Source organism: Chelonia mydas, chromosome 9, assembly GCF_015237465.2.
Source record: "Chelonia mydas isolate rCheMyd1 chromosome 9, rCheMyd1.pri.v2, whole genome shotgun sequence".
In the NCBI taxonomy this organism is placed as follows: domain Eukaryota; kingdom Metazoa; phylum Chordata; order Testudines; family Cheloniidae; genus Chelonia; species Chelonia mydas.
In genome coordinates this window covers 100707317-100727160 of record NC_057855.1, presented here as the reverse complement: position 1 = coordinate 100727160, position 19844 = coordinate 100707317, and the positions used below count along the sequence as shown (strand labels likewise).

At 49.6% G+C, this 19844-nt stretch overlaps 1 protein-coding gene across 2 annotated transcripts; it reads left to right on the top strand.

Moving 5' to 3' along the window:
- The first annotated feature begins 6412 nt into the window (after window positions 1–6412).
- SNX12 (sorting nexin 12) lies at window positions 6413–14896 on the top strand. Of its 2 annotated transcripts, XM_037908884.2 has the most exons (4): window positions 6413–6663; window positions 10450–10545; window positions 10848–10972; window positions 12615–14896. In XM_037908884.2, the coding sequence occupies exons 1-4, from the start codon at window positions 6499–6501 to the stop codon at window positions 12715–12717; spliced, it is 489 nt and encodes a 162-aa protein (XP_037764812.1). In that variant the 5' UTR covers window positions 6413–6498; the 3' UTR covers window positions 12718–14896. The 2 variants fall into 2 exon arrangements, with proteins under 2 accessions (XP_037764812.1, XP_037764813.1); XM_037908885.2 differs by lacking the exon at window positions 10848–10972 and having other exon boundaries at window positions 6451–6663.
- Window positions 14897–19844: the final 4948 nt, after the last annotated feature.

The window sequence follows — 19844 nt, the reverse complement described above, 5'->3', positions numbered from 1 at the left end:
GAATACCACCATTACCACAAGCACTTCAGTCTCATTCCTATGGCACTCTGACACATGCTGTTATATTAATTGAGTTGGAATAAAGGGGCCAAAGTGTTAACATAACCCAATCACTGCCCAACTTTAAGTGGTGCTAAACAAGGGTCAGGGTGTAGTAAACAGAGATCTCAGCCTGCTTAGTACCATGGCAACACATAATTACAAATCCTTTTAACCTATTAAAGATACAGACAAGGAAAGCAATAAAGAGTTTGAAATGTAAAGTATTAAATAAGGCTTTAATTTTAACATCTCTTCATAGGTGCTGGAACTAGGGGTGCTGGGGGTGCTGCTGCACCCCCTGGCTTGAAGTGGATTACATTATCTACAGGTTTTATAACTTGGTTCAATGGCTCTCAGCACCCCCACTGTACAAATTGTTCCAGCAGCCCTGCATCTCTTGTTCCCTTTCCCTTCAATTGGAGAGACTTTTTAGAAGTCTCTGGCACTCTTGTAGATGGCACCAAAGATCGTGATAGCTGTCCTTTGTGGGAAAGGAGAAGAAGTTAGTTGAGATGTGCTGATGCTGTTGTTGCTGCTGTTGTTAAAGTCTGATCCCATTTCATCCCCAGTGGTATTGGAATTCAGCTGGAGGTAACATTATCTGGTCCCTCTCTCTTTAGCTTGGTCTGGTTAGGATGTCTCTCAGGATCACTGTCCCAGGAAACAGTGGGAGTGGCAGCCATGATGGTGAATCTCACTATAGTAGCCTCCCTTTGTCTTTCCATATTCTCCCCCCAAAGTCTCTTGCCTTAAGGACCCACAAAGGGACTGGGGTGGAATAGCCCACGCCTTTATTATTTTGTCCAATAATTAGGCCTAATATCTGCCACACCAATTCTAATTAATTTCTGGTTCACATCTCTTTTTACAAAGCACAATTTCAACATAGTCCTTTAGTTATATCAATGTGGCCTTTTTCGTTTGGACTAATTTAGTCTCTCTGTCTGGTTTCTTGCACCTGTTTATAACATTCATTACTGAAAATGCCATGACCTACTTTCCATCAACAATTGTTATTACAAGTTACAGTAACACGAACTCTTACGTACTTTTTACAATTGAGCTTACAATTAGGTTAAATTTGCCAGCCCAGTTATCACAAAAGTGCCTAGAACAAGCTTTCATTTCCTATATGCCATGCTCCTAATACTTCTTCAAAAACTGCTGAAACCCACCTATTCTGGGAAGCATTCTGGCCGTCATAACCATTGCTTCAATCTGTCTGTTCTATATTGACCTGCTTTCTGCTTTTAGATTGGAAGCTATTTAGGAGGACATTTATTTGTACGGCATAGATCACCTTATGAAAAAGAGCCTTTTACCCTTATGTACACATGTCACTATGGAAACAATGAATAATAGTAACAGCATCAGCAGCAGTAGACATTCGAAAAACTAGCTCCCCAGCACAGGCAGAGACCTCCCTGGGGATTTGGTAGACTATTAGAAAAGGAATTGGTTAGCACAGACCTCAGACTGACCAGTCTATATGTGTTGTAGACCGCATTGTCCTGCACAGTACTCCTTGTATCTTTGGGACCCACTGTGACAATGGTGCCTGTGGGAGCCAGCTGGGGTCACTCAATTAGGGTGAACTGCAGACAGAACAGGGCAGACAAACTGCAAAAGCTGGTGGAAATTCCAATACTTAGATTTACCCAGCCAGCACAAAACAGCTTCTGTAGTACCTCACTGGTTACTCAGACATCCAAACAACACAGTTCCCTTAAAGTACCCAGCCTCAGGCCTCCAGCCAGACACATGTCAAACATATGATGATAGAGTCTGAAAATCTTATTTCATCATATAAAAGAGAAGGTTCTCCTGACCCCAAAGGACCAAGCCCAAAACCCCGGTCAAATGATAACTTAGACCTTACTCAAAATACACGCTTAGTGCCAATTCTTATTAACTAACATTTATTAAAAAAGAAATGAGAGAGAGAGTTGGTTGAAAGATCAATATACAGACAGACTTGAATACAATTCTTGAGGTTCAGATACAGAGCAGAGATGAGTCTGTAGTTGCCAAAAGTTCTTTTAGAAATAGTCCATAGGTTATAGTCCAATGTCTCAGGGTGACTCCAGTCAGTGACTGGTGATCTCAGTTCTTATGGCTTAGGGTTTCCCCTTGAAACCCAAAGCAGATCTGAGATGAAGAGGGATCCTGTCCTAGGGTTTTTATACATTTCCAGCAGCCTTTTGGCCTGAGAAAACAATATGCTCAACCTTCCTTCTCCCAAACATCATGGCAATTAGCACAGGGTAATTTATCCATTAAACAGTTCAGATACAGGTTACTACAACCTTCAAAGAGACATATAGACAATAATGCTATTTCACTCAAGTGTCTTCCTAAACATTAGAGGGGTAGGCGTGTTAGTCTGGATCTGTAAAAGCGGCAAAGAGTCCTGTGGCACCTCATAGTCTGTTAGTCTATAAGGTGTCACAGGACTCTTTTCCACTTTTCCTAAACATTAATACTCCCTTTTTGATCTTTGAATCAAAGCCATAGTAATAGACAAGACTTGTTTGCTTATATCACAAGACCTGAGCAAACAGCTATCCTTCTATCTCTAACAATGCAGGCCTGCATTTCAAAGCTCTGTTCATTTACATATCTTCCTAACAAGTCTTTAAAGTTCAGCCATGGGTCATGTCAGTCTGTGAGTTAATTAACTCTTTCTGGCCCTGCATCACCTTTCGATGAGATATTATATTACACTCAGAACGTCACACCCACCCTGCAGCTGACTCTGCATGGATGGAGCACTGAGCCTGCTCAGAGCCCTGGTGAAGTCACCTGCAGGATTGGGGCCTTCAATTGTATGTTCTATTCTTTGTTGAGCACATCATAACTGTCACGGTTACAGGGCTAGCTGCATTTCAGCCCCCTCCCTGGTCTTCCCTCTTGCCTGGAATGGGATTCATGCAATTCTCCCACTCCAGACTGGACAGCGCGCTATAGATGTCATGTATCCACCGTGCTTCCTTTTTTAAAGGGACCACTCAGGGCACAAGAAACCCACTTTACCTACAATACTGCAGTCTGGGAATGGGCTGCTTCATTCAACTACATAGTGACTCATGGGAGGGACACAAAGGAGGCACCAGCTAAAGTGGGGCACGTGACTCTTCCCCAGCCCAGGACCCCCACGCTCTCTCCATTCCCTCCCTGTCCCACGTTACCCAGGGGGAGGGGCTCTGTCTGCTCCAGATACCAATTTCTGAGCCGCAGGGCTCTACGGAGCTGGAGCAGCGAGAGGAGCAGAACGTGGGGCCTTCGGGCGGCCCCACATTGGCATCTCCTCCAGTGCAGTTGTGTAACCTGTCCTCCGGTGGGGCTGTACAGACATACCCCAGGAGACACAGCTGCGCCGGAGGTGCTGCCGGCGTGGGCCTGCCTGGGAGCCACACATTCTGCTCCTTTCGCCGCTGTGGTTCCCTGCTGAATGTGCCCCCCCACCCCCCTCGGGCGTCTGGGGAAGTGCATTTGGCCCTTCTTCACCCCGCCCCCCCATGTGTCGCCTTGGCACCATGTTACTACACTTACCCAGCCTGTCCAACTGGGTTTGGTACCTGCAGTTCCTCCCCCTCTCAGGAGTCTGTGACCAGTGGCATAGGGTGACCAGATGGCTGTCTTAAAGTAGAACATTACTTAACAGAAGGAACAAAGCAATTAGAGGAAAGGAATTTAAAATAACGTGGTCCACACACATCTATCTTACCTAAACTATTGCCTTCCCCTGATGATAGCCTGGATAGGCCCAGCTTCTTCAGCCACTGCAGCCAGTGTCTGTGTCAGACTGGTTTCCCTAATCAGATCCCCAATGTCTAGGAAGAGCAGCTCCTATTATCCAGGCAGAGTCCCTTTGTTCTTGTCAATTCCGGGCTTTGGTGATGTTTGTCCAAACCAGTTTGGAAACCTCTGCTGGAGGTTGAGCCAGATTCCTAGAGCCAATGGCTCTGACATTGTCCAATAACAATCCTCGAGAGTTTGCTGATTATATCTTGAGCTATTCTTCCTTCCTGCTTGTTTTCCTTGGAGACCGCTATTAAACTAGCCCCGTATAGTCATACAAAAACATCCCAATACCCAGGTCATATATGGTATTCATCAGGTATTACAGAGCAGCTCCACATCCATCACAACTGCAATAAGTCATTACAATCGCTAAACTAATACATATTGCTTCGTGTTCTCTGCTTGTCTGACGGGGACCGCGAGTTATTTGGGGCAGGGTCTGGGTGTCTTAATATTTGTAAAATGCCACGTATAGTCCCAGAGCTGTCTAAATAAATAAAATAAGATAAAGCAATAATAATAATAATACTGATGGGGTTCTTTTGGCCTTATATCCATAGGTGACAAATGTGGCAGTCTCCATGGGGTGTCTCAATCCAATAGAGATCATAGTAGGTGGGGATCTGGGTCCCATTGGGTTGTATGCATCATTGCTGGAATTAGGAATGTAGGGGTGCTGCCGCATACCCTGGCTTGAAGTGGTTACCATCATATGCAGGGTTTACAGTTTGGTTCAATGACTCTCAGCACCCGCACTGTACAAATTGTCCCAGCACCCCTACGTGTAGGTGGGGTCTCTAGTCTCATAAGGGGTGAAGGTGGGCTTGATCCCATATATGGTGTATGTGGGGTTATTATGGGGTTGTCAGTCCCACGCATCCTTATGTGGGGGTCTCGGGACCATATGGGGTGTATGCAGGGCCAGATTAATGCAGGGACTTTAGGGGCTGCAGCCCAAGGTGCCAGGCTAAGGGGGGCCCTGGTGCAGCAGGGCTCAGGCAGGCTGCCTGCATGCCGTGGCCCCATGTCGCTCCCGGAAGCGGCTGGCTGCTGTCATGTCTCTGTGCCCCCAGCTGTGGGGGTGGTGCTTGTGGGCGCGGGCAGCACACAGAGACACGCTGTCCCCCTCCCTCCACGGGTGCGCAGAGACGTGCCAGCAGCTGGCCGCTTCCGGGAGTAGCGTGGGGCTATGGCAGGCAGCATGCCTGAGCCCTGGTGCATTGCCTATGGTGAGAGCCTCCCAGCTGGAACCTGCACCTTCCACGCCCTCCTGCACCTTGCACCCCTCCTGCACCACAACCCCCTGCCCCAGGTCAGAATCCCCCTCCTGCACCCAAACTCCCTTCCAGAAATAAACTAATATAACAGCTGTTTTAAGGTAAGAAGTAGGCTATTTTGAATTAACTATATTCTACATGTTTTAAGACTGAAATGTAACCACAGAACATCTTTATGTTCATTAAAAGGCAAGTTTGGTATTGCGTTAATAGCCTCAATGCCATAATTGTGATCATTTTGTTTAAAATTAGGAAAAAGATTTGTATACAGGGGCCCACAAAATCTAATAGCCCCAGGCCCACAGGAGAGTTAATCTGGCCCTGGGTGTAGGTGGGATCTGCATGGAGGTCTCAGTCCTTATATGAGTTTGTGTGGGGTCTTGAGTCCAGGCAGGGTATATAAGAGATCTGTATGGGAGTCTCAGCCTGTACGGGTTTGTGGGGGTCTTGGGGCCATATGGGGCGTATAAGGGATTTGAAGAGTGACCAGATGTCCTGATCTGATAAGGACAGTCCCAATTTTTGGGTCTTTTTCTTATATAGGCTCCGATTACGCACCACCCCCAGTCCCGATTTTTCACAGTTGCTGTCTGTTCAGCCTAGGGATCTGCATGGGGGTTTCATCGTTGTACGTGTTTGTGGGGGTCTCGGGCCCAGGAGGGGTGTGTAAGGGATCTGCACGGGGGGCTCAGCCCTGTCAGGGTCTGGGAGGTCTGGGGCCCAGGCGGGGTGTGTGAGGGATCTGCAGGGGGGTCTGGGGCCCAGGCGGGGTGTGAGGGATCTGTGGGGGGGCTCGCCCCGTTCGGGTTTGGGGGGTCTGGCCCGGCAGGGGGTGAGGGATCTGTGGGGGGGCTCAGCCCCGTTCGGGTTTGGGGGGGTCTGGCGGGGGGGGGGAGGGGGAGGGATCGGCGGCGGGGCTCAGCCCCGTTCGGGTTTAGGGGGGTCTGGCGGGGGGGGGTGAGGGATCTGCGGGGGGGCTCAGCCCCGTTCGGGTTTAGGGGGGTCTGGCGGGGGGGGGGGTGAGGGATCTGTGGGGGGGCTCGCCCCGTTCGGGTTTGGGGGGTCTGGCCCGGCAGGGGGTGAGGGATCTGCGGGGGGGCTCAGCCCCGTTCGGGTTTAGGGGGGTCTGGCGGGGGGGGTGAGGGATCTGCGGGGGGGCTCCGCCCCGCACGGGTTGCGGGGCCTGGCCGGGCGGTTCCATGGGAGGAGGTCGGGCCGAGCGCTGCGCAGGGTCCGGGCTCGGGCACCCCGCGTGCAGCGGGCGCGGGGTCGGCGCGGGTGACGGCGGGGCGGGGCCGGCGCGGGGCGGCCGTGCGGGGCGGGGCGGGCCGGGTGCGTATCGCGGCGCGGCCGGGCGGGGCTCGCAGGCTCCATCATGGCGGACGCGGCGGTGGCCGATACGCGGCGCCTCCACTCCAAGCCGCAGGACCTGACGGACGCCTACGGGCCGCCCAGCAACTTCCTGGAGATCGACATCTTCAACCCGCAGACCGTGGGCGTGGGCCGGGCGCGCTACACCAGCTACGAGCTCCGCATGCGGGTGAGGGGCCGGGCGCTACAGCGCCGCCGGCTACGGGCCCCGCGGGCGGGGGAGTGGCCGGGCGCTACAGCGCCGCCGGCTACGGGCCCCGCGGGCGCTACAGCGCGGGCGGGGGAGGGGCCGGGCGCTACAGCGCCGCCGGCTACGGGCCCCGTGGGCGGGGGAGGGGCCGGGCTGTGGGTGGCGGGCTCTGGGCTGGGACCGCGGCCTCCTCCTCAGGCTCCCAGGCGGTGGCACCGGCCCGCTAGGGTCCCGGGCGTCTCTGCTGTTGCCCAGGCTGAGGCGCCGCCCGGCCTGGAGCCCCCCTGTTGCCCCCAGCCTGGGGGACGGGCAGATGCCGGGCAGCTGGGAGCAGACAGAGGCAAACTGGCTCCCGCAGTCGCCCTTCCTGGGCCTGCCTCGAGCCGCCGCTCTGGGCAGCCTGGAGCGGACACCCGTGCCTGGGGGAGAGGCCGGGGCGGGCCGCTTATCCAGGTGCGTGGCTGCAGGCAGAGTGACAGATCACAACATCCCCACGCCACCCTGGGGGTAGGGCCTGCCACCCTCTAGGTCTCTGGGAATTGCTGAGCGCCCTTGAGGTGCTACTGTGTTATAAACCAGTGGTTCTCGTCCAGCAGTCCAGGGGCCGCGAGCAGGTTTCAGGTGGCCCTCCAAGCAAGGCCAGCATTAGACTCACTGGGGCCCGGGGCAGAAGGCCAAAGCCCCACCGCATGGGGCTGAAGCCCGGGGGGCTGAGCCCCGCTACCTGGGGCTGAAGCCTGAGCAACTTAACCTTGCAGAGGCCCTGTGGCATGGGGCCCGGGCAGTTGCCCTGCTGGCTACCCCCTAATGCCGGCCCTGGCTTTTAGATGCAGAAAACCAGTTGTTGTGGCCCAGGTGAACCATGGAATTTTTATATCATGTTGGGGGGGCCTCAGAAAGAAAAAGCTTGAGAACCCCTGTTAAAAACAGTACTTGGAGCCTCATAAAAGGACCTCAAAGGGTCCCTTGACCTCCTTTCAGCAGCCTCTGGGATGACCAAGCTAGCCTCTCATTTTCCAAGTGCAGACTATAAAGGGAATGCTGTTTGGAGTTGGGACGACAAGGTTTTCTGCTTCCTTTCTAAAACAGTCCTCTGCAGCGGCTTCTAGTGAGCCAGGCCCTTGAATAACACTGGTCTCTGAATGCCCTGTACTTGCGACAGAACCCACAGGGGGATGTCTGCAGTGGGAGGCTGGCTTCCAGCTGCTGACTGGGCAGAAAGGCTCATGCCAGTCAAGCTCAAGCTGGCATGCTAAAAATAGCAGCATGGACGTTCCCACTCAGGCAGCATCTCAGGCTCTCCAGCCCACCTGACCCCCTGCCTCTGAGTGTGGGCGGCCGGGATTTGGAACCCCGTACTGTCCACACCACTATTCTTTACGTGCTCACTCGAGCCCTGCGAACCTAAGTCTGTCTACCTGGGCAGGAGGCTTCCTCCCAGCAGCAGTGTAGACAGACCCACAGAGGCCTGGGCCATTTCACTCTATTTTGTTGGGTCGCATGGACCTCTGTCTCTCGAGCACGTCTGGCTGCATGTTGAACTGTGGGAAAAGGACTCAAGGTCAGAGTATGTCTACAGCCAAGTCTTGTCCAGGGAAACAGGCTTTATCATCTTGTTGGCATGGCTGTTTTCTGACTTGAGCGTAATGATGGAGGTGTAGGATCTTACCACATCCTTGCCTCGGAAGTCTGCAACCCTGTAGAAACCCCAGTCTGACCTCAGAAGGGTTGATCAAGGCCCCTGGAATTACCAAACTCTGAGAGGGATACACCTACCATATCTAACAGAGGATTCCTGTCCAGTGCTGTAGAGAAGGTGGTAAATCCCAACGTATCTGCTGGATCTCGAGGAAAGAAAACTTCTTGCCTCCTCACCTCTACATCCCACGAACTTGGTGCAGTCTCACTCTGTATATGTGAACAAGAATGGTGGTGGTGAAGCACCAGGTCCTGCTTAGAGCCAAAGTCAGTGGTTTTATGTACTCACCAGTCCCTCTTAAGTGAATTCTGCTGGCAACGAGTCCAAGTGCAGCCACTTTGTGCCCCTCCTTAGTGTGGGAATGCCTCTCTATGTAAGTAGAGTACCACTTGCCTCTTGCGCACTGCTCAGAAACGAAGACAGGTGCTCTGCTGTGTCTCCAGGGGCATTCGCTCCAATTGGGGCAGAGAAGAGAACAATATTTAGGGGAGGGGGACTTTTGTTGTGTCTTGGCTAGCTGCTAGTTAACAGCCTTCCTAGGTAACTGGGTGCTGAATGGCTTTTGTGTTTGGTTGCCAATCTAATTACCTACCAATTATTGACAAACTCTAATCCTAAAAACGGATATGCTTATACAAATGAGTAGTGCAGCCCTAGAGGTTGTGCATTACAGCCTGCATAATCGGTATGGCTGAGCACTCCTTGTGTACTCAACATCCCTTTGCCTGGTCTTGTCCGAAGTGGTGAGCTCTTCGGGGCAGGGTGTCCTTGTAAGGTGCCATGCATCGCCATGGTGCCATCAGTAATAAGTTAGACTGAGAAGCTCCAAGCTTCCCCTGAAAATTTACATAATCCCACAGGAGAGGGGAGTACTTTGTGCTTGCACTCGGTGTGGTAGGTGCTTTCCAAACCATAGAAGATACAATCCCTGTCCCTTAGAGGCTACAGTTTGTCCTCATTAGCTAATTTTACTGTCCTCCTCATACCCTACATGACTGACTTTCCATCTGAGGATTGGATGATGATATTCCCCACTCCCACAAAAAACTGTCATTGTTGGTTCTTCAGTCAGCTAGAGGTGGCTGCTAGAGAACAGTAGGAAACTACCTGCAGAGTTTCTCTCTGCAGTTCTAGTCCCTGGTGGCACCATACTCAGTCCCAAACAGATGTACAGCCTAAAAGCTGATCAGAGGCTTTAGTAAGAACTGTTTAAATGTAGCAGCAACAGGTTTAACATGAGGGTGTATCTGGTCACTAAAAAGCTCATCCAAGAGCTTTTGTTACCTCCCCTTCTCCGTCACTCTCCCTATAAAGTTCTATAACCCCTTCAGGGGGAGGGGTCAGCATTGGGAAGATGGAGTTAACATAATCACCAGGTGAGAGATCAGGCTTCAGGGCTAATGCAGCTTTGGGAAAATTCCTACAATTTCCTGGCTAGATCCAAACTACACAGGCTAGACATGCAGAAACCTTTCCTTGCAATGGGGAGGGTTGCTACTGCTGTTTGGAGATGTTAAAGCAAGGTCTCTGCAGCCTGTTGCTTGGATGTAGTTGGGGATTAACCTCCTTCCTCAACCCCTCCAAAAGGGTTGTACAGTCTGGGGTTGCGGTCTACTGCAGTGCAGAATGGCAGTGCGTATCCCTCTGCAATGCTGCCTGGAGTTCATAAGGGTGAACATCTGAAAGGGGTGAGGCCTAGACTTTTCTTGTAATTACAAGTAGCACATGCAGAATGGTAGCATAGGCACCACCAGTGCCCCCAAAAGGGAGACCATGCATCTGAAAGCATAGCTCACGGAGTGTGAAGGACACCGAGGTGAACAGTTCTCTCTTCTCTGCCCAGAGTAGTCTTGAAAACACATGCTTTTTTCTGAAAAACTGCAGGGAGGCTTGCAAATGCTTTCATGTATTGCAGCATTCTATGCACTCTTTACTGACCTTGAATGCCTCGAGTGTCTAGAGGTTTCAGGCCTCTGAATGCAGCTCTGCAGACTTTAGTAGGACGCAGTAAAGTCAGCCTGGCTTCTACAGCAAACTGCAAATTAACAGCCTCTCCTTTCTTGCAGACAAACCTCCCTATCTTCAAACTGAAAGAGTCTTGTGTGAGGAGGCGATACAGTGACTTTGAATGGCTGAAGAATGAGCTGGAGCGAGACAGTAAGGTGAGGGCCTCTGCACACAGACCTGTTCCTGTTACCGTTGCGCCAATCCTGCTCCTGAACAGCCCAGTTTTAAACAGCTTGGGCCTCTGAGAACAGTCTGTGCAGACCTGCACAGAGAGGCTGCTGTGGGTGGCCATCCCAGGAAATGAGAGGAGCTTTCGGAATTGACAGCCTTGCTTTCCCAGCAAGCTAGTGAATGGTGTAGGAGCACAGCCTGTGGGTCGGAGGGGACCACTGTGAACACTTGAGAGGCCTGTCCATCCTACTCCTCTGCTAGCTCACACTGGTGTGTGTGTTTTTAGATTGTAGTGCCACCGCTGCCTGGAAAAGCCTTGAAACGACAGCTTCCATTTCGAGGAGATGAGGGGATCTTCGAAGAGTCTTTCATTGAGGAGAGGAGGCAGGGACTAGAACAGTTTATTAACAAGTAAGCTTCATGTCCTGGGCTTGCCCTGTATTTGATATGCTGGTTAATGGCCCTGGGAACAGGGATGGGGAGGAGGGCTGTCCCAATGTCAGTTCTGGAGTCTTGATCCACTTCCGCCCCCCACCCACCTACCTACCTAAAGTCTCTCACTTCAGCCGCCATCACTCCGACCGGATAGTCAAGTGGCAGCTCTGAAGGAAGTCCTTTGTAAAGGGAGCACTGATGTGCAACACAGTGTTCCCTTTGTTATACCAGTAAAATAAAAACCAGCAGGATCTTATTAAAGGGGAAAAGACAAAATGCCACATTTATTGTGAATACAGAAAGAATCCTAGTAAGCAGTTATAGCTATAACATTCCATTCAATTTCATATTAATTCACACACACACAGTTCTGCAAGGTTGAAATCATAGTTACCAGCCTTAGAGTTGTTCATGCCAAGCCACTGGCCAGGTGGCCTGGACATGAGGAAGGAGCAGGGCCTTGTCTGATGCCCCTGGAAGTTGGTTTGCAGAATCAGACCCCAAAGTTCTCACTTTCTAGAGTCTATTTTTACTTCCTATGCCAGTCTATGGGAATTGCTTCATCATGCTGTTGCTGAATCAGTCAGCAGATGGCACATTCCTGACGGCTCTGTGCTGCTGGATGTTACCTTGTTCTTTGGTTCTCCCATTCTTGAGGCTGTTGGGTGGATTCCAGTCTGCCCTCCGGGGGTCCTCTGGTTGTTTCCACTTGACGCCTTCTTCAGCCGATGGACACTGGATTCTAAGGCTGGCACCTCCCTGATCATTCAGTTATTATCCACACCAAGCATCCATCCACATACATCCTCTATCTGTATTTTAATCACAATTGTTAACAAAGTGAGATGAATACAACAAAAGGGCGGGGAGTCTCTGTGTGTTGTTTCTGTTGTTACAGAGTATTGCTTTGAGTCTCTGAGTAGTTGTTACAAAGAATTGCTTTGAGAACAGACTCTCTTAGAATGTACTAACACAATTAGCAGCTTGCAAGTTTCACACAGAGGGGGAGAGACTGTACCAAAAACCAAGAGACCTCTTAATTAGTAATACCCTGGAATTTAAACTATGGGGAATCAAACTCATTTGTAATTTTAATACAGAAGTTCTTTAATATGATCCAGCACCTTCTCCTCTGGGGGCTCAGTGCAATGCATCTGCAGCACTGTTGTCCTGAGGGAAAGATTGTTTAGATACTTTTCCGCACTTCAGTGTGGCGCTGAAGTGTGTAAAATCCTGGGCCTGCCATCTTCCTCTTGTGCTAGTCTGATATCGTGAGGCTGCAGACCTGACCATCATTGCTGTTGTCACGAGCAATTCTGTCCTCCTAGAGCTGATTGTCTGGCAGTGGATGTATTGGGAGTGGGGAGATGAGTTATGCACCTGCCCCTCTGTCCTTAGCAGAGCTGATTAGGTGCATCGTCCATGTGTATAGAATCTGACTCTGGCAACATGTGTAAGTGCTGCAGCTTCTCCCTTTCTCTGCCCCTAATGGGAGTGGAGTGGACCCTTCACTCTACATGGCTCTGAGGTCCATAAAGGTGTTTTCCTTTATTCTCTTAAGATGGTGCTCCAGCTGGTGCATGTGTGCTAACCTCTGCTCCTCCCTGTTCCCTTGCAGAATTGCTGGACACCCGCTGGCACAGAACGAGCGCTGCTTACACATGTTCCTGCAAGAGGAAACTATAGATCGGAATTACGTCCCAGGGAAAGTCCGTCAGTAGGAGATCCTGATGCTCTGTCTTCCTCCATTCCACCCACCCTCCTGCAGAAATGACATTTATTTTTACACTAAATCGGTCTCTCCTGAACCAGCTTTTCCTCTCTGAACCTCCCCGTTTGTCCAGCATTTTTCTTTTTTGTATCTGGCAGCAGTGTTGCGTTCAGATGAGCTTTGATATCTGCCAAAGGGTGTGAAGATTTAAGCCATGAATCTGCTGTTGTGCACCCAGTGGCAGGAGTGAGTAGGTGTGAGGGTGGGGCACGAACTGTCTTGGGGCATTATTACAATGTGACTAGGCTGCCTCTTCCTTGTGAAAGGGGGTATAAGATGTCCTTTCAGCCTCGTCCTTCACCCCCCGTCCGTGCAGCCTCAAGCATTGTAAAGAACACCAGAGCAGAACAGTGATTGTCATATACGTCAGTGACTGCAGCAAGTTTTAGGATGTTGGTAGGGTTTAACCAAAAACTGAGCAAGCAGGTGCCAGGTAGGATGTCCAGTCCCTTCCTTATCCCCATGATAAATCCCCTTCTACCCTGCATGAAACCTTCATCCTGTGCTATCTGCAAGTGCTGAGACCCAAGATTCCTCTCTGACCCTGCTCCAGATCTCCTGCATTACAGGCCTGCTCAGCATAGCCGTGTTTATCCCTCTCCTCTCTAACATGCTGCTGGCAGCTTTGGGGGTGTTTGTACTGTCGCTGCGTTCTCTAGGTGCTCCAAGAGTGTGGCCTGGTGGTGGTGTGAGGGTGGGTGGAGTTGGGCCTGGGCTGCCCAGGTAGCAGGGCACGGACAGCTGATGAGTCCAGAAAATGCCACAGCTTGCTCTTGACTGGTACGGCGCAGAGGGTGTCAATAGAGTTGCGCTGGCCTTGTCTCTCCAAAGACCTGGCTCCCATCCCTGGACCTAGAGGGAAAGGTCCTGCCCACCACTGAGAAGAGAGAATGGGAGCAGAGAATAGGGCACAGTTACTCCCAGACTGCGTAGTGCTGAGTGGCTGCCATTTCGCTCCCATGCAGAAGCATTCCAGTCACCTGAATCTGGAGGCAGGAGATTTGTGACCAGTAACCTGCACTGGAAGTGTGCCTTTAGAATGGCAGCACAAGTATCAGCCATCCTCAGCCCTTCCTTTTCATGCCTCCCTTGCCCCCCATGGTGGCTTTGCAGGCCAGGAATGCTTTTGTGTGGGGGAGAAAAGACATGGGAACTAGTCAAGTAGCTGCTCTTTAAAAGCACTTTCCTTTGGTGAGAGGGTGCAATGGGCTGTGAACTGCTGATGCACCACAAATACACATTCCCTTGGAGTAACTGTAAAAGATGAACTTGAGCTTTTTGCTCAGGGGTTCCCCAAAAGTCAGGCCCAGGATCACCATTTGCTTTGTAGTGTCACTAAGAACTTAGCAGAGGAGGTAAACTCTGGGGAGAGTGTGCTATGTCAAGAAGCACTGAGTGTCTTGGTTCTAGAGGGAGGCATTTCCTAAGTTCTCGGAGTTGTTTCTGTGCAGTGACCTGACCTCTTTCTGTCTTCACAAAGAAATGAGATGACTAGGCCCCCCACTGTATCCACAAAGATTCCTGCCAAACTTATCCACAAGGGCATCCGCTATTCCTCGGGTTTGTGAATTTTTTTCCAGTGGGGAACTTGTCTCGGGGTGGAATGGGTAAAGGTGGAAAAACCCAAATGAAGAGTGAGTCACTGAAGCAGCCCGGAGAGAGCTGCTCCTGGGAGTGACACAAATTGAAGAGTGGCTGATGCAAAATGTACATGAAATATAATCCTGGCACTGGATTCAGAGCCAGCTTGAAAGGTGGATCTTTGACTTGTAATGCAAACAAGGAGAGGGTTCCAGAAGGAGATTGTGGAGTCTCTAGGTCTGCTCCTTTCCTCTCTGAACTCTGCAAAGAAGCACTCTGCACTGACCAGTTACTCTGCTTTTTGGATTGAAGTGGCATATAGGTCCTGCCTTGCTAACTTGTTGTTTGAAGCAATCTGCTGCCTTTTTGATCTATATTAGTCACTTTTTAAAAACTCCCTTCATTCATGCACAAGTGCTGAGCGATTGAAGGCTGTTTCTGCTGTGTATATATCTTGATGTGGGGCTTTAATTCACAAACTGTCTTCATTCTGCTGTCTGATAATGTAATGTCCAAGTTCTGTTCATATTAAACCACTGTGAAGCCAATATGTCTGCATGTTGTGACCCGTGGAAAAAATGGGGGGGTTCTTCTAAATCTGTTACGTGATGCTTGTGAAAGTGGAAACTAATAGCACTAGTTGGAGCCCCAGTCATAGTTACGGCAGGCTCGGTGAGCTGTAGGTCCCCCAGGTGTCTAGCCAGCACGCCTCAGTCACAAGCTCCAGCAGAACCACTGTGCTCCAGTTGGGTGAATATCCGCTGTTATGCTGAACTGGACAGTATATTTTGCAGTTGCTGCTAAGGAATTGGTTGGAAACTAGAAGTCCTCACACGAAGCTTCTGTCCATAACAACGAACTGAGCATAAGTCTCTAGAGGCGAAAAGATCTTGTATTAACCTGAGTCATCCTGTTTACTAATCAGTTTAATTTGATACTGATGTTGATTGTGCTTGTATTGGTCAATGACTTGTCCAGGTTGCATGCAGGATGAGGTAGACGTAGGTGTACTTACCAGATCACAGAGAAGGAACCCTAGGTTCCTATAGTTCTGTCTCAGCCTTCTGGCAGATGACCATTTCTCCATAAGCGTATCCAGAAACGTGATGCTTCTGCAAATGGATATATTCTGGCCTTTGCAGGCAGACAAGCGACTGGTTCTTCCTAGTGCTAGACCCAAATGTTCAAAAAATCATGGCGTGTTGTTTTTTTTAGGCTTGACTCATAAGGTTCTTTCCTTTTTGATTTTTAGGGTGCCCTTGGCGCATATATTCAAGGTTTCCTCTGCAGTTGTGAGGGTGAGAACCCTCAATTTTTCTCTAAATGAAAGCTGAGTTGGCACACTGTGACTTGTTCTAACTGTAAGTTTGTAGGGATATGATCAATTCAGACATGCCCTATTTCGTGTAAGAACCAGAGAAATAAAATTGCTTCCGTAACTGAACAATGAAACAGCAGTTTAGAAATCCCTGTGTCATCACTGCAACTGAGGGTGAATCTACTTGTATGGATTTTAATTTTCAAAGACGAGAAGAAAAGTAAAGAGTATACATGGGGATAAACCAGATGCATTTTAAAATTTTCTCTTCTAATCTAACCTTACAATTGAGAAGGACACTTGAGTACTATATGAGTAAGAGTAGACCCCTGAGGACTTACCGACAATGGGAAACATGAGAGGGGGTTTAGAAAAGGATGTATGTACTAACTTTGACCCAATTAGGACCGTTTCACTAGAAGGGTAGCATTGCGATTCCCTTCGCTGTAATGGAGCAGGTGGAAGTAAGCACTGGGGAAGCCTAGCAAACATTTTGTCCTGTTTGAGGGCAGGAAAGGATGTGTAATGCACTTGCAGGGAAAAGGTGGAGGATAGGTGGGAGGAATAGCTAGTTTTCTAGCGTAGGTGAGCATAAACGGTTAAACTCTAATCTCTTAAACTAAATTACAACAGCTTTAAAAATCAGCTCCCTCGGTCTCCCTTTCAGTGAGGAACACCTGTCGGGCCTCAGACAGACAAAAGGACAGCGAGTGAGCTGGTGGCACTACCTATAGCTAAGATTGCCCAACACTGAAGATCAGTTACAGCTTTGCCCAACTTTTCCATTCAACATGGAATTTTCTATGCTAGGTGTCTGCCTCGGCAAATTTCTTTGGAAAGCTTCAGCAAAAATGATTCAACCGTTTCTGAGAATGAGATGGGGGGAAATATACTGTTTTGCCCACTTTTTTTTAAACAGCCATTTACCTGAGAAGCTCTGGTGCCTCTATGTTTTGTAGGAGGGTCTTGAAATTTGGCAGAAGGGGTGCCATGGTATGTGTGCCTTGTGCTGTTCCTGCGGAAAAACTACCCAAACTTGATCAAATTATCAGCACTGGTGGAGGGGGATCTGCTTTGCACGCAGAGACTTGTTATAAGTGTGTAAAGCTCTTTGTTTTTACCAAAATATTCCTGGATTTTACAAAAGCTACTCTGTACTGATTTTTTCTATGAGAATTTCAGACCACTCAAGTATAAAAATAGTGATCGTTAGGAAAATCAGATAATTACATTAGTTAATAAATGAGTCTGTCTGTTAAAGCAAGGGAATATAGTGGAAGATACACACACACACACAAGCAAGCAGCTGTGTAGGTACTGATAATTTACAGTTCATGAAATAAACCACCAACTTAAACTGCTTTTACTTCAGTACTCTTCCTTTTCTCTGTTGCTTTTTCTATCTACTTATCCCCTGATATTTACCGAGAACACTGTGATGTTATTTTTGTGCACTGATTTTCACCTGTTTTTTGGTAACAAACACCAATAAGTTCCCAGGAAACGTTAAAATAAAAAACAGAATCATAGGGATCAGATGAGGAGCTCTGGGGAGAGGTCTGGGACTGGCTGGGCAAGAATATTGAAAGTGAATGAGGAGTCAGGGGCCAGGACAGGAGCTTGGGACTGGCTAGGCAAAGATATTGAGGTCTCTAGTAGATGGGAGGGGACTGAAATTGGATAAAGGCAGGGGGAAGATTGGACCAGGGAGACTAGGAAGAGGAGACTTGGGGAAAGACAGGCTGGAGGGGATGGGCGGAGGTCCTACTGGAAAATCCAGGAAGTGGGCGGGCACAAGTCCACCCACTGCTAAAGGCCCCTCCCCCAGCCTAACGGGAGGGACCACTGGACCCAGGGATCAACTGATTGCGGGGGACAATTAATGAAAAACAGGGATCGGAGTGAAGGTCAGAGGTTCAAAATAAGGATACCGGATGGGGACACCGAGCAGAGAACCCCGGCTGTGGGGACCATGGCCAGAAGAGTCTGTAAACACTAGACGACATACTCCTCCAGAACCTTGAGCCTGAATATTTCTCTGCTGTCAGCAAATATCTGTGGAAACTCAATGGCAAAGTGTCTCATCCCCCTCCAGCGCTGGTCTACCAAGAGGATGACAACCTATACCTGCTGTCAGTTACTCTGTTAGCTCAAGTAGCAAATGTCTGTGTGGTGGATCTAAAGGTTCCAACCCTGCTGATCACCCTTCCATGTGATGGAATTTGGTTGTTTTAAACCGCAGAAATTACATTTAAAATAAAAGAGAAAACAGTTAGGTTAAGGTTTCGCTGTCAACCACTTGACAGGAAACACCAGGATTACGCTGGCTTATGATCACACTGCTTTTTCCACAGGACCCTGCCTCATTTAGTGCACAGGCTGGGCCTGCTCTGGGTCTGAATCAGTGTAGTGAAGGTAGGACCCTGCCTCATTAGTTGCAGAAATTTGAAGGTGTGTAGTGAATGAGGAAGAGAAAGAATAGTCTCATGGTTAAGGCAATTGAATGCTGCCTGGGATACCTGGACTTTAATCCTGCCTCTGCCACAGAATGCTTGTGCGTGATGCTGGGTAAATCACTTAACCAAATTGTCACAGGTGATCACTAATTGGGAGTTCCTCAATTTCATGGTGCCCAACCTGCTAGCTTGGGCCAGATTTGGTGACGTACTAAGCACTTTCAGCTGCAAAGAAGCAAGTCACCTGCCTTTTGGCAGAGGACGGCACCCCCCCTCACAGATCCGGAGGAGATGCGTGGAAGGGACAGAGCCTTCTACGCAGGCCTCTTCTCCCTGGATCCAATGGACGCCAATGCTTGCAGAGTGCTCTGGAATGAACTCCGACGGTCAGCACGGGCAACCAGGACCAGCTGGAGCTGCCTCTCACTCTGGCTGAGTTCTCAGAAGCCCTCCATCCCATAGAATATCAGGGTTGGAAGGGACCTCAGGAGGTCATCTAGTCCAACCCCCTGCTCAAAGCAGGACCGATCCCCAATTAAATCATCCCAGCCAGGGCTTTGTCAAGCCTGACCGTAAAAACTTCTAAGGAAGGAGATTCCACCACCTCCCTAGGTAACGCATTCCAGTGTTTCACCACCCTCCTAGTGAAAAAGTTTTTCCTAATATCCAACCTAAATCTCCCCCACTGCAACTTGAGACCATTACTCCTTGTTCTGTCATCTGCTACCACTGAGAACAGTCTAGAGCCATCCTCTTTGGAACCCCCTTTCAGGAAGTTGAAAGCAGCTATCAAATCCCCCCTCATTCTTCTCTTCCATAGACTAAACATCCCCAGTTCCCTCAGCCTCTCTTCATAAGTCATGTGTTCCAGTCCCCTCATCATTTTTGTTGCCCTCTGCTGGACTCTTTCCAATTTTTCCACATCCTTCTTGTAGTGTGGGGCCCAAAACTGGACACAGTACTCCAGATGAGGCCTCACCAATGCCGAATAGAGGGGAACGATCATGTCCCTCAATCTGTTGGCAATGCCCCTACTTATACAGCCCAAAATACCATTGGCCTTCTTGGCAACAAGGGCACACTGTTGACTCATATCCAGCTTCTCGTCCACTGTAACCCCTAGGTCCTTTTCTGCAGAACTGCTGCCGAGCCATTCGGTCCCTAGTCTGTAGCGGTGCATTGGATTCTTCCGTCCTAAGTGCAGGACTCTGCACTTGTCCTTGTTGAACCTCATCAGATTTCTTTTGGCCCAATCCTCCAATTTGTCTAGGTCCCTCTGTATCCTATCCCTACCCTCCAGCGTATCTACCTCTACTCCCAGTTTCGTGTCATCTGTAAACTTGCTGAGGGTGCAATCCACACCATCCTCCAGATCATTTATGAAGATATTGAACAAAACCGGCCCCAGGACCGACCCTTGGGGCACTCCACTTGATACCGGCTGCCAACTAGACATAGAGCCATTGATCACTGCCCGCTGAGCCTGACAATCTAGCCAGCTTTCTATCCACCTTATAGTCCATTCATCCAGCCCATACTTCTTTAACTTGCTGGCAAGAATACTACTAATGCCTACTAATAAATCTCTAGGCACGGACAGGCTGACTGTGGATTTCTACTGCATGTTTGGGGACATCCTCGGCCTGGATCTTGTCACAGTCTGGGCTGAGTCCTTGGGGAGCAGAGGCCTCCCTTTGTCATGTAGGCAGAAGCTGTGCTTGC

Bases quoted from the DNA above. Each gene is read 5' to 3' on its own strand.
- SNX12 (XM_037908884.2), top strand. From the start codon at position 6,499: ATGGCGGACGCGGCGGTGGCCGATACGCGGCGCCTCCACTCCAAGCCG. The intron at 10,546-10,847 runs GTGAGGGCCTCT...GTGTGTTTTTAG, and splicing joins AGCTGGAGCGAGACAGTAAG to ATTGTAGTGCCACCGCTGCC. The intron at 10,973-12,614 runs GTAAGCTTCATG...GTTCCCTTGCAG, and splicing joins CTAGAACAGTTTATTAACAA to AATTGCTGGACACCCGCTGG.